This window comes from Leucoraja erinacea, chromosome 3 (assembly GCF_028641065.1).
Source record: "Leucoraja erinacea ecotype New England chromosome 3, Leri_hhj_1, whole genome shotgun sequence".
In the NCBI taxonomy this organism is placed as follows: Eukaryota; Metazoa; Chordata; class Chondrichthyes; order Rajiformes; family Rajidae; genus Leucoraja; species Leucoraja erinaceus.
In genome coordinates, this window is record NC_073379.1 from 9,781,060 (window position 1) to 9,793,897 (window position 12,838).

The window sequence follows — 12,838 nt, forward strand, 5'->3', positions numbered from 1 at the left end:
CCATATATGCCCTCCTTGACATTGGTGATACCAAGCATAGAATCGGCGATCGTTTCGCCGAACACTTACGCTTGGCCAGTTGAGGCCTACCAGATTTTCCGGTTGCTCACCTTCCCATTCCCGTACTGAAGATTTTGCCCTTGTCCTCCAGAGTGAAGCCACGTGCAAATTGAAGGAACAACATCCCACATTGCGCCTGGATAGCTTGCAACTTTACAGTATGAATGTTGAATTATGCAATTTTAAGAAATTAACCTAAAACATCCCCCTTGGATTTGGATCCATTTTGTCCCCTCCCGATAATCCTTCCCCTAACTTTATAATTATCACCTATATTTTAACCTCTGTTGAGGTCCAACCAGTATCGAAACAACTCGCCTTCATCGCCCTATCACTTGCCAGGTTTTGTCCCGCCTCCATCTCCCTGCCAGTTTTCTACCTTGATGTATATCTGAAAGAGGGTTCTGACACGAAACGTGACAGAACCTAATCATGTTCTCCAAAGACACTGCCTAATATAAATTATTCCGGCAAAACGTATATTTCGCAATTCAGCGTCTGTAGTTCCAAATGTTTAAGAGCGAATAGCCACAGCTTCCAATGTTCTAGTGAGCGCATAGAAATGCAGCGACCTGGTAAAGAGACAATAGGAAACCCTTTCTGCTCAAACCTAGTCCTTCTCGCAGCGGTGAATCCTCCCATTATCTCCCACCACGGCAGCGTTGCCTGAAACGTGCTCACCAATGGTGAGTGCACCAAAGTCTCGCTTCTCCTTCCTTCATCCTGCACACTGTTCAGCGCAGCACATTTTTTACTGAATTCACTCCTGTACACTTTGCTTCTTCGCTCAATGGTCATTCCCTTCGCCCTCCCCATATTCATCCCCTACATTTCCCGCCCAATGTATCCACTTCCCTCCTCTCCTTAACCTCTTTTACTCTCCCTCGGTAACTTTGTATCAGTTTCTCCACTTCCATCCACTTTCGCAATTCAAGAGTAAAGGTGAATGAAGAGGGTGGAGAGAACATGTTAGGCCACAATTTGCTTCTAGATGCCATGTTTACTTTTCCACGATACTCTTATCTCATCGTGAAATTCGCAGATTCAGATATGTGTCTTTTTCGCTTTTGCGATCACATTCTCTGCGCGCCTGCCTGTTACGGTGTCACTGGGGCCGTCGTCCTAGCCCCTGTCCCACTTAGGAAACCTGAACGGAAACCTCTGGACACCTTGTGCCCCACACACGGTTTCCGTGCGGTTCCCGGAGGTTTTTGTCAGTCTCCCTACCTGCTCCCATTAACTGCAACCTCCGGCAACAACCTGTAACCTCCGAGAACCGCACGGAAACCTTGGTTGGGGCGCAAAGTCTCCAGAGGTTTCCGTTCAGGTTTCCTAAGTGGGACAGGGTTAGCAGCCTCGGTCGGCGTCAACTATTTAACTTGGTCTCCTGAATATTTCATCAACGTTCTACTTCTCATTGATCTGTCTTTCTCCATCGTCTAGCTCTGTCCCTCTGTATATTCGCTTGATTTTCTCCTCTCCCCTGTCCCACGGGCACTCACCAGTGGCATTCCTCGCTCCAGAATCGCTGGTGTTGTGCAACGAGAGGCAGAGATCAGCAAAGTACTCTTCTTTCTTCAAAACAAACACAAGGGAGGGCCAGCCAAAGAGCAACCCTGCGAAGCCTATGCACTCTATGATCCCAGTAACAAATGTCAAATACCGCCTGACTCTCTCGCACGACCGGGCCATCTCGCAGACAATCACCGGATATGCTCGAAAATCAATGTTTCTCTGGTTGTGTATAACTGCCCCTGTACTTCTGGCAACGTATCAATCTATCCATGCGGTCCTTTAAAGCGTATGGAAATCGATCACCTCTGTCCTTCTGACAGCAAAGGGCTCCCTCAGCACTGTGTCCCAGTGACTGTGCAGCGTTCTCTCAGCTCTGCCGCTCCAGCAGTCGACCGTTCCATCAGCATGGCATATTTGACGGTAGGATACTTCATCAACGGTGTCCTTATAATATGGTCGGGGTCCCCTAAGCACTGCCTCTGAAGAATCGTCTCGCTCACGACCGCTCCTCGACGGCGCAGCGTTGCTTCTAGACTGAATGAGGGGCGTTGTGTATTTCGATGCAGTTCAATTCCGTCAATGCAGACAGCGCGAAGTTATGTAAGTATGTCACAAATCCGGTTAATGTAACCAATTGTTTACAGCATTAACAACGCCAAACCTGTCAAATCACTTTTGGTTTGAATTAATTTCAACCTAGAGATAGACAATGTTAAAAATGAGCTGCGGGAGAGATAGAAATGGAAGGTAAAGGGAAAGCATGAAACAGTCTTCATGACTTCTGAGCATCCGAAAATGATTGGTGGAAAAATAACTAGCTTTGAGAAAGCAGGCAGTGTGAGCACAAAAAGCTCCTACAAACAATAAGGTGTTTAAATATAAAGACATATAAGAGAAAGACCGCGCTCCCATTGAAAAAACATGTTCTCCCTTCACCAGGTTCAAGAACAGCTTCTTCACAGCTGTTATCAAACTCTTGCACAGTCACAAAGTGCCCCCCTCCCCCCCCACCCACCCATCGGCTCTCCTTACTCCCTGCTTTATGTCCAAACACTAGAATCGTGGGAATAAAATGCAACCAGAAATTGAGGGTTGAAAGGGTTGAAATATCTTTCAGATATTGGTACAGGGGCAATAGCCTCTCACACTCCATATACGTGGAACACGGTCTCTTTCTCACCGCACAAAAATACAGGCAAGGCAAGGCAAGGCAAGTTTATTTGTATAGCACCATTCGTGCAAACAGCAATTCAGGAAAGAAAAAAAAATAGTCAATAATTAAAAATTGCAAAACAAGCAATACGACAAATGTATGAATAATAAAACAACGTCAATGAAACAATAACACGGTTTTAAAAAAGCACATTAAAGGGTTAAAATTAGACGGTTAAGATTACCTGCATTCGGGTTATGGACAAACTATAGTAAACAACAGTGTTTTTAGGCCTGATTTAAATGCACTTACAGTCTGTGCACACCTCAGGTGTTCAGGGAGCTTGTTCCACACGTGTGGAGCATAAAAACCGAATGCTGCTTCAGCCTTTTTAGTTCTGACCCTGGGAACACAGAGTAAACCTGTCCCTGAAGACCTGAGGAGTCTAGGCGCCTCATATACAACAAGTAGGTCAGAGATGTATTTTGGACCTAGGCCATTCAGTGCCTCGTAGGTCAGCAACAGAATTTTAAAATCTATCCTCTTACACACAGGGAGCCAGTACAAAAATTTAAGGACAGGTGTAATGTGGTCCATTTTCTTGGTGTTGGTCAAGACTCTGGCAGCGGCATTTTGGATAAGCTGCAGTTGTTTAATTGATTTTTTATTGAGACCTGTAAAGATGCCATTACAATAATCTAACCTACTAAAAATATATGCATGAACAAGTTTTTCAGTGTCTTCTTTGGACAGAAATCCCTTGATTCTTGCAATATTTTTTAGATGGTAATAGGCAGATCTGGTAATGGTCTTTATATGGCTGTTAAAATTCAAATCTGAGTCCATAACTATGCCAAGGTTTCTGGCTTTGTCTGTGGTTTTCAGTGCAATTGAGTCGAGTTGAGCACTCACCTCTAGCCTTGTTTTTTTGGGACCAAAGACAATAATTTCTGTCTTATTTGCATTGAGGAGGAAGTTCTGGTTCATCCACTCATTGATATGTTTGACACACTGGCTCAGTGAGTGTAGGGGACTATGGTCATGTGGTGACACTGCGATATATAGTTGTGTGTCATCGGCATAAGTGTGGTAGGATATGTTAAAATGCTCTATGATCTGAGCTAGGGGGAGCATATAAATGTTGAACAAAATGGGTCCAAGAATGGAGCCCTGAGGAACCCGCATGTGAGTTTTGTACGTTCTGATTCAAAATTACCAAGGGAAACAAAATAATCCCGATCTTTCAAGTAAGATTTGAACCAGTCCAGCACAGAACCAGAGAGTCCCACCCACTGCTCCAGTCTGTTAAGCAGTATGTTGTGGTCCACCGTATCAAAAGCAGCACTGAGATCTAGAAGTACCAAAACTGAAGCTTTTGATGCATCACTGTTTAGATGTATGTCGTTTAGGACCTTAGTGAGTGCAGTCTCGGTGCTGTGATGTGGCCGAAATCCCGACTGGAAGACATTAAAAATATTGTTTTGGGTCAGAAAGCAGTACATTTGTTGGTAAACTACCCTTTCAATAATCTTTGCCAAAAATGCTAAATTAGATATAGGCCTGTAGTTGCTCATAGCTGAGGCATCCAAATTAGGCTTCTTCAATAGGGGCGTGATCACTGCTGTTTTTAAGGCTTTGGGAAAATGCCCCGATTGAAGGGAAGTGTTTACTATGTTCAGTACTTCTGGTACAACACTGTTAAAATTATTTTTAAAGAAGCTTGTGGGCAGCAGATCAAGACAGCAGGTAGTGGACTTTAGCTGTTGTGAACAGTTTCAGTCAGAGATGCACAATCTAAAAGTTTAAAATGTTGTAGATTCATTAGTGAATCTGGAGGCATAGGTGACAAAGCCATGTTCCCTGAGGTGGAGCTAGACATTGTTTGTCTTATCTTCAGAATTTTATCGGTGAAGAAATCCGCAAAGTCATTGCACGACTTGCTGGACAGGAACTCAGGAGGGATTGATGATGAGGGGTTTGTCAGTCTATCGACAACAGCAAACAGGGTGCGGGACTTATTATTTTTGTTGATAACCTCTGAGAAAAAGGACTGCCTTGCCCCTTTCAATTCCTGATTATAGATACGGAGGTTGGCTTTGTAGATGTCGTAGTGGACCTGTAGTTTGGTTTTTCGCCACCTACGTTCGGCCTGTCTACACTTTGTTCTTTGGGATCTCACTGCTGTGGCATTTCTCCATGGTGACTTTTTCCTTCCACATAAAACCTTGGTCTTTAGTGGTGCAATAGCATCCATAGCGATGTAACTAGTAGCGTGGATAGGGGAGAACCAGTGGATGTGGTGTATCTGGACTTCCAGAAGGCTTTTGACGAGGTCCCACATAAGAGATTAGTATACAAACTTAAAGCACAAGGCATTGAGGGTTCAGTATTGATGTGGATAGAGATAGGCTGGCAAACAGGAAGCAAAGAGTAGGAGTAAACGGGTCCTTTTCACAATGGCAGGCAGTGACTAGTGGGGTACCGCAAGGCTCAGTGCTGGGACCCCAGCTATTTACAATATATATTAATGATCTGGATGAGGAAATTGAAGGCAATATCTCTAAGTTTGCGGATGACACAAAGCTGGGGGGCAGTGTTAGCTGTGAGGAGGATGCTAGGAGACTGCAAGGTGACTTGGATAGGCTGGGTGAGTGGGCAAATGTTTAGCAGATGCAGTATAATGTGGATAAATGTGAGGTTATCCATTTTGGTAGCAAAAACGGGAAAGCAGACTATTATCTAAATGGTGGCCAATTGGGAAAGGGGGAGATACAGCGAGACCTGGGTGTCATGGTACACCAGTCATTGAAGGTACGCATGCAGGTGCAGCAGGCAGTAAAGAAAGCGAATGGTATGTTAGCTTTCATTCCAAAAGGATTTGAGTATAGGAGCAGGGAGGTTCTACTGCAGTTGTACAGGTTCTTGGTGAGACCACACCTGGAGTATTGCGTATAGTTTTTGTAAAGGGACTCAGTCTGACACACTGTAAACTTTACTAGAGTCTTTATTATAGCACATGACACACACGTCCCAGCACTGGCTGCACCCAGCCTTCAGGCGTACCAGGACAAAATGGGAGGAGAGGAGGGGAGGAGATCATAATTATACTGATATGAGAGGGCGTGTTAATGGTGATGAGGTAGATACATTATAGGTTGCATGCATAAACCATCTACATCCTTTCCCATACAATTTAAACAAAGTTGCAAGAACAGCAGGTTAATTATACAGGACCTGCAAAACTAAGCGAAGTCTCCGTAGCGATCCGGAGCTTTGACAACCTGACCCGAGCGAGTGCGCACAGCACCTTCACCCTCCCCACCCGAAAGAAGAGCGAGCAGAACGGGAACAGGAACAGGGGGGAAGGAGAAGGCCGGCGGGGACCCCGGCTGCAAGGGGGAACCGGCAGGCACCGGGGAACCAGGAGAGAGAGAAGGGGAGGAACGAGCAGCAGGTGGAGAGAGAGAGAGACGGGCAGGAGGCGAGCGGACCGGAGAGCGGAGACCGGGAAGGGCAGAGGGAGGAAGGCGAGGGACGCGAACCGACCAAGGCATGTTACGGGCAGAGGGCATGTTACTGGAGGGGGGTACCGCAGGCGGAGGAGAATAAGGAACAGCAGGAGGAGGTTTCGGCTCTCTGACCGCCAACAGGTGCTGGCGGCTGCGACGGTAGATGGTGCCCTCATAGTCCACTAAGTAGGAACGCGGCGAATCGTCGACACCCACCACGGTAGCGAGCCTGGAGAAACCGGTAGAGGTCTGCAAACGGACGACCTGGCCTGGCAGTAGTGGGGAGAGAGGACGGCTGGATCTGTCGTGCGAGCGGCGTTGGATTTCGTGCTTCTGAGCAATTCGCTGCTGGACGGCAGAAGGCTGCAGGACCCTGGGCACTAGAGTTTGCTGGGCAATAGGCATCGGAGGGCGAATAACGCGGGACATGAGCCGTTGGGCAGGCGATTTAATGGTACAGTCTCTGGATATATTCTGAAGGTTCAACAACCCCTGGTAGAAATCACCATTAGAGAGATAGGACTGTTCAAGCAGGTGCTTTGCACTGCGCACAGCGCGCTCAGCCAGACCATTGCTCTGCGGGTACTCTGGACTGCTGGTGTAATGATCGAAGTTCCACTTTGTAGCGAAGGCTTCGAACTCAGCACTAGTGAACTGGCGGCCGTTGTCAGTCTGTAACCGGACAGGAGATCCAAACGTTGCGAAGTGGCGGCGGAGCTTGCTGATGACCATCTCCGAGGTGATGGCAGGGAGAAGGTCCACCTCGAACCAATTTGAGTAAGAATCCACCAAAACGAGGTATTGCTTTCCACGCCAATCAAAAATGTCGGCAGCCAGCGAGGACCATGGCATGTCAGGGGCAGGCTGTTGTAGCAGTGGCTGACGCTGCTGATGCGGGGCAAGAGAGTTGCAGTCCGGGCAGGAGGCCACTCTGGCCTTGATGTACTTCGCCATGCCAGGCCAATAGTACTGTTCCTGGGCATGCGAGACGGTGGCGTCAGCCCCAGGATGCCCCATGTGGGCAGCATTGAAGTACAGGTCGTATAGTGAGGCAGGGACGACTACTTTGTAGCCCTTGATGATAATGCCATCGATGAGCACCAGCTCATCACGAACCAGGAAGAAGGGGTGAACGGCAGCAGGTAAAGAGGTGCGCTTGACAGGCCATCCACGCCTGATGACAGCGGCAGCTGTTGTAGATCAGGGTCGTCGGCGGTGTGTGCAGCCAGGCATTGGAGCTGCTTGGAAGGGACGAAATTCACGTTCAGCACCTGTAGGTCATCCTGTTCGAAGGGGTGCTGGACACGTGAGGTCCGGGGGGCCAGGGACAGCGGGTCAGCCACATGCATCTCGGTTCCCCTTTTGTAGACGATTTTAAAGTCAAAGCGCTGCAGCTGCAGCATCATCCGCTGCAGCCTGGCGGGAGCAACGTGGATAGGTTTGTTTAGGATCGTCACCAGGGGTTGGTGATCCATCTCGACAGTGAAACTGTTGCCAAAAAGGAAGTCTCGAAACTTTGAACAAGCGAACACAACTGCCAGCAGCTCCTTCTCAATCTGCGCGTAGCGCTGCTCCATGTACGTCATGGTCCTAGCGGCATAGGAGACCGGCTGTAGGGAGCCATCATCGTGCGGCTGCTGGCAAGCAGCACCCAGACCAAAACGTGAGGCGTCACACGTCACCACCAACGGACGCTGCAAATCAAAGAACCTCAGAGTGGATGTGTTGATCAGCTTTATCTTCGGCAGGTCGAAAGCTTGCTGGTGGTGTGGGAACCAGGACCAGGCAATGTCTTTTTTAGTAAGCTGTCTTAGGGGCGCGCTCAGCTCGCTGAGGTCAGGAATGAACTTGCCCAGGTAGTTGAGCATGCCCAGGAAGCGCTGTAGACCGGCAATATCAGTGGGGGCAGGCAGTTCAGAGATTGCGTTCGTCTTTTGGGGGTCGGGCTTCAACCCTTTTGCCGTGAAAATGTGGCCAACGTACGGGACCTAAGGTACACGGAAACGGCATTTTGACGGGTTCAACTTGAGATTTACCTGCCTGGCGTGGTCCAGGATTCTGCGGAGGTTGCGGTCATGCTCAGCCACATCTCTGCCGTAGACCAGAATGTCGTCCACAATAATCGCACAGGGCAGACCTGCAAACAGTTGCTCCATGGAACGTTTAAGAGGCAACTGCAGATGCTGGAGAATCGAAGGTTACACAAAAAAGCTGGAGAAACTCAGCGGGTGCAGCAGCATCTATGGAGCGAAGGAAATAGGCAACGTTTCGGGCCGAAACCCTTCTTCAGACCTCCATGGAGCGCTGGAATACCTCACTAGCGGAGTTGATGCCGAACGGCATCCGCAAGAATTTAAACCTGCCGAAGGGTGTACTGAAGGTTGTTAAGTCAGAGGAGCGTTTGTCCAGGGGTATTTGCCAAAATGAACTCCTGGCGTCGAGGACGGAAAACACCGTTGCTTGTCCGACTTGAGCGGCGACGTCTTCAACGGTCCGCATTGAGTAGTGGGGCCGCTTGATTGCTAAGTTCAAGTCCTTGGGGTTGATGCACACCCGTATCTCATCCTTTCCTTTCTTCATCGTGGCGACCATGGTGGAGACCCACTCGGTGGGCTCGCTGACTGACGCCAGAACACCCATATCGACCATGTCCTTTAGCATAGCCTCCACCTTGCCCTTCAAGGCGAATGACACTCTGTGCGGCGGGCGAATCACAGGCATCACGGAGGGGTCAGTTGCAATCTTGTACAAGAGCGGCAGCTTCCCCAGCTTACCGTCAAAAAGGTCTGGATACTCGGATAGCGGATCCATCACAGCTTGAACCTCGTGAACTGTCCGGTCGAAAGACACCAGACCGAGATCCTGGCAGATCTGGTTGCTCAGCAAGGTGACACAGTCGCAATCCAGAATAAAGAACGACAGGTCACAGGATGATTTCTGCAGCACACAGTGGAAAGTGGCCCTCCCCACAGGTGTTAGTTCCTCTCCCCTATAGGCACGCAAAACAGAGCGATCGGCAGTCAACAGCTCATTATTTCTTATCTTGTTGAACAGTGATGTTGACATAACATTCACTTTTGCACCAGTATCGAGTTTAGCAGAGAATGACTTGTTATTCACCGTAATGTGCACAGAAGGTTCGGGGAGGCTAGAGTGGCTGTGAAGGAGAGTGTGGTAAACACTTCACTCTCCCACCGATCACAGAGTCGGTGGGCAGTGTCGGCAGTAGACTGAGAGTCCATCTCACTATCAAGTTGCTGAAGGATGTTTAGGATTTGCCTAGTAGCTGGTGGAACTTTCCCACGGGAACGGCATGCGGCAGCAAAATTATTCATTTTCTTACAGAAATTGCAGGATTTTCCGAAAGCCGGGCACCGAGACTGCACGGGGTGGGCATAGTTACAATTGGGACACTTAGGTGCCCACGGGTCCCGAGACGTACGGGCGGGCCGCGGTGGAGGGCGGGAGCTGTCCTGCAAACGTCGTGGCCCTGTAACACCAGTTACACCAGTCAGATTGACAGCGCGGCTGTTAGATCCCCTCACCCCATGCGTAGGGGCTACCACCTCGGCGATGCGACACGCATGCATTGCCTGAGTCAGGGTCAGGTCAGGTCTTTGCAGCAAATCAGCACGTAACTTCTGGTCTAACATGCCAGTAACTAGAACGTCCCTGGTGAGCTGATCACACATATTTTTGAAACGGCACCGCTGAGCAAGGTAGCGCAGGTCAGCGATGAAACACTCGACAGGTTCTTCTGGCTGTTGCTTCCGCGAGAAAAACCTAGCCCGCTCCAATATGCGGTTGGAGGGCTCGGCGTCGCAAATCTCGTCAAATTTACGCAAAAGACTTTGCAGCAAATCGGCGGCAGATTCTGGTCTGGCACGACGAGCTGGCCGTTGACATCCAGGACCTCTGGATCATAGACGAAAGCCCGAGCTCTCTTCGTGGCATCGGAAACTGCTAGATTAAGCTGGAGGGAGGCGAGAAAAACGTAGCTGGGTCAATTGCGGTTGGAGGGCAGGTCGCAAAACTCGTCAAATTACGCAAAAGACATACCGGGTCGGGGGCGGCAGATTGTGCGCAAATGACATACCGGACGGCGGAAGCTGACGAGCTGGCCGTTGACATCCAGGACCATTACATAGACGAAGCCCATCGCTCCGCATCGGTCCGCATCAGGAACGGACATTTCTGTGCGCAAATTGACGAAGTGAGTGTAGTCCATTACAAAAGTAGCCCATGCTCCGCAACGAGGACAAGGCCATCAAAACTGATAGGGAATACCTGATAGGGAAAATAAAATATAAAGAAAACCGGTAAACGAGAGGCACGAGTCTAACTAACTATCTGACACAATGTAAAGGGACTCAGTCTGACACACTGTAACCTTTACTAGAGTCTTTATTATAGCACATGGCACACACGTCCCAGCACTGGCTGCGCCCAGCCTTCAGGCGTACCAGGACAAAATGGGAGGAGGGGAGGGGAGGAGATCATAGTTATACTGATATGAGAGGGCGTGTTAATGGTGATGAGGTAGCTACATTATAGGTTGCATGCATAAACCATCTACAGTTTTGGTCTCCAAATCTGAGGAAGGACATTATTGCATAGAGGGAGTGCAGAGACGGTTCACCAGACTGATTCCTGGGATGTCAGGACTGTCTTATGAAGAAAGGCTGGATAGACTTGGTTTATACTCTCTAGAATTTAGAAGATTGAGAGGGGATCTTATAGAAACTTACAACATTCTTAAGGGGTTGGACAGGCTAGATGCAGGAAGATTGTTCCCGATGTTGGGGAAGTCCAAGGCAAGGGGGTCACAGCTTAAGGAAAAGGGGGGACTCTTTTAGGACCAAGATGATAAAAACTGTTTTTACACAGAGAGTGGTGAATCTGTGGAATTCTCTGCCACAGAAGGTAGTTGAGGCCACAGTACATTGGCGATATGTAAGAGGGAGTTAGTTAGATGTGGCCCTTGTGGCTAAGGGGATCAGAGGGTATGGAGAGAAGGCAGGTACGGGATACTGAGTTGGATGCTCAGCCATGATCATATTGAATGGCGGTGCCGGCTCGAAGGGCCGAATGGCCTACTCCTGCACCTAATTTCTATGTTTCTATGTTTCTATAAGAGTCATAACATTGGAGCTAAAACCATCCACAAGGTCATCGACAGAGGCCGAGGGCAGAGTTGGTGGTGGTGTACAGGCCTGAGTAAACAATGCGCCGGTGTTTTCATTGATACAGCGCCTTTCGATCACCTCTGGTTCTTTTCTGAAACTGCTAGCAGAGATGGTCGTTTTAAAAAATACACAGTGGTGATCGGAAAGATCGGAAATACAGGCGGCTGACGAGCCCGTGAACCAACTCAAACATTTATTACATGCCACCGCTCTGTGCAACACTCTCCCAACCCAGGTCCCCAATGTAAAGGGGGATAACTCCCTTGTAGAGGGACCCCCACTGGGGATCTCCTCCGCCTTCGGGTGGTAACACCGACCGCCATGGTGTGTCAGGACGGAGACGAAGGCAAGGAGGTGCAGAATGTGCAAGAGCATTATGTAAAGTATGCGTCTGTTCGCATCACAAAATGGCACGCTGGGCATCTCGGAAAGGTGGTTCAGGTTGTGTGGAGCTGGTGCCCGAGAAATATCCTGGAGCCTAGGTCTGATGAGCAAATAGGACGGAGCGGGGTGAGCCCATTCAGAACCACTCTAGGCGCACCCTCTCCTCGACACCCGCTATGACAGGGTGAGGATCGGCCAGTCCTGCAGCCACAACATCCCCCTCCCCCTGTGGAGCAACACGCTGGCTGAAAACAACCAAATTCCTCACTGTTAGCACATCATCATAGAAACTATGCAAACCCCGTAAGGCGGGTCGACTGATGCCCGCCACCGGGAGCCACGAAACCCCCCTTAGGCAACGACCCCGACGGAAAAATACACATGGCCAGAGCGTGCCATCTGGGGGGGGGGGGGCTGTTCTCCGCATACATATACCTCCGCAGAGTCCTGAGATGGAGAGCCACCACCTGGGTACGCACGCATACCAAGGACTGGCCGCCCTCCTCTAACGGGAGACTCAGGAGAGTCTCCCGTGGCTACGGAGACCCAATGTTTCCTATTTCCCCAAAGGAAATCCACCAGCTTCTTCTGTAAAGCAGTTACAAAAATGGAAGGCGGGCCAAGAGTAGCCAGCCGGTACCATAACATGGAGGCCACCAGCTGGATTATGACCAGCACCCTCCCCTGAAAGGAAAGAACTCCAAGCAGGCCTGACCAGCGCCCCAGCTGGGCTACCACTTTCTTCTCCAACTCCTGCCAGTTCGCCGGCCAACCATCCTTAGTGGGACTCAGGTAAACCCCCAGATAGAGGAGGTGCCTGGTGCTCCACGCATACATTGTCATCCTTCCTGACAGGGAGTCTACTTACCACTGACCCACTAAAAGTCCAGAACACTTACTCCAGTTAATCCTGGCAGAAGATGCAGCTGAGAAAGTCTTCTGGCAGTCACGCATCCTCCGCAGGTCACCAGGATCAGTGAGCGTAAGGAATACATCATCGACATACGCCAAAAGAACCACCTCCTCCCCCG

The 12,838-nt window shown here is 49.5% G+C and overlaps 1 protein-coding gene across 1 annotated transcript in view; it reads right to left on the reverse strand.

Annotated features, from left to right (window-relative positions):
* The window catches only part of LOC129693712 (equilibrative nucleobase transporter 1-like), a 37,953-nt gene extending 36,158 nt beyond the window's left edge, over positions 1–1,795 (reverse strand). Inside the window, exon 1 of the mRNA XM_055630494.1 lies at positions 1,563–1,795. Within this exon, the coding sequence (XP_055486469.1) occupies positions 1,563–1,752 (190 nt within the window). The 5' untranslated portion in view covers positions 1,753–1,795. The remainder of the gene's footprint in view (positions 1–1,562) is intronic.
* Between the last annotated feature and the right edge of the window lie 11,043 nt (positions 1,796–12,838).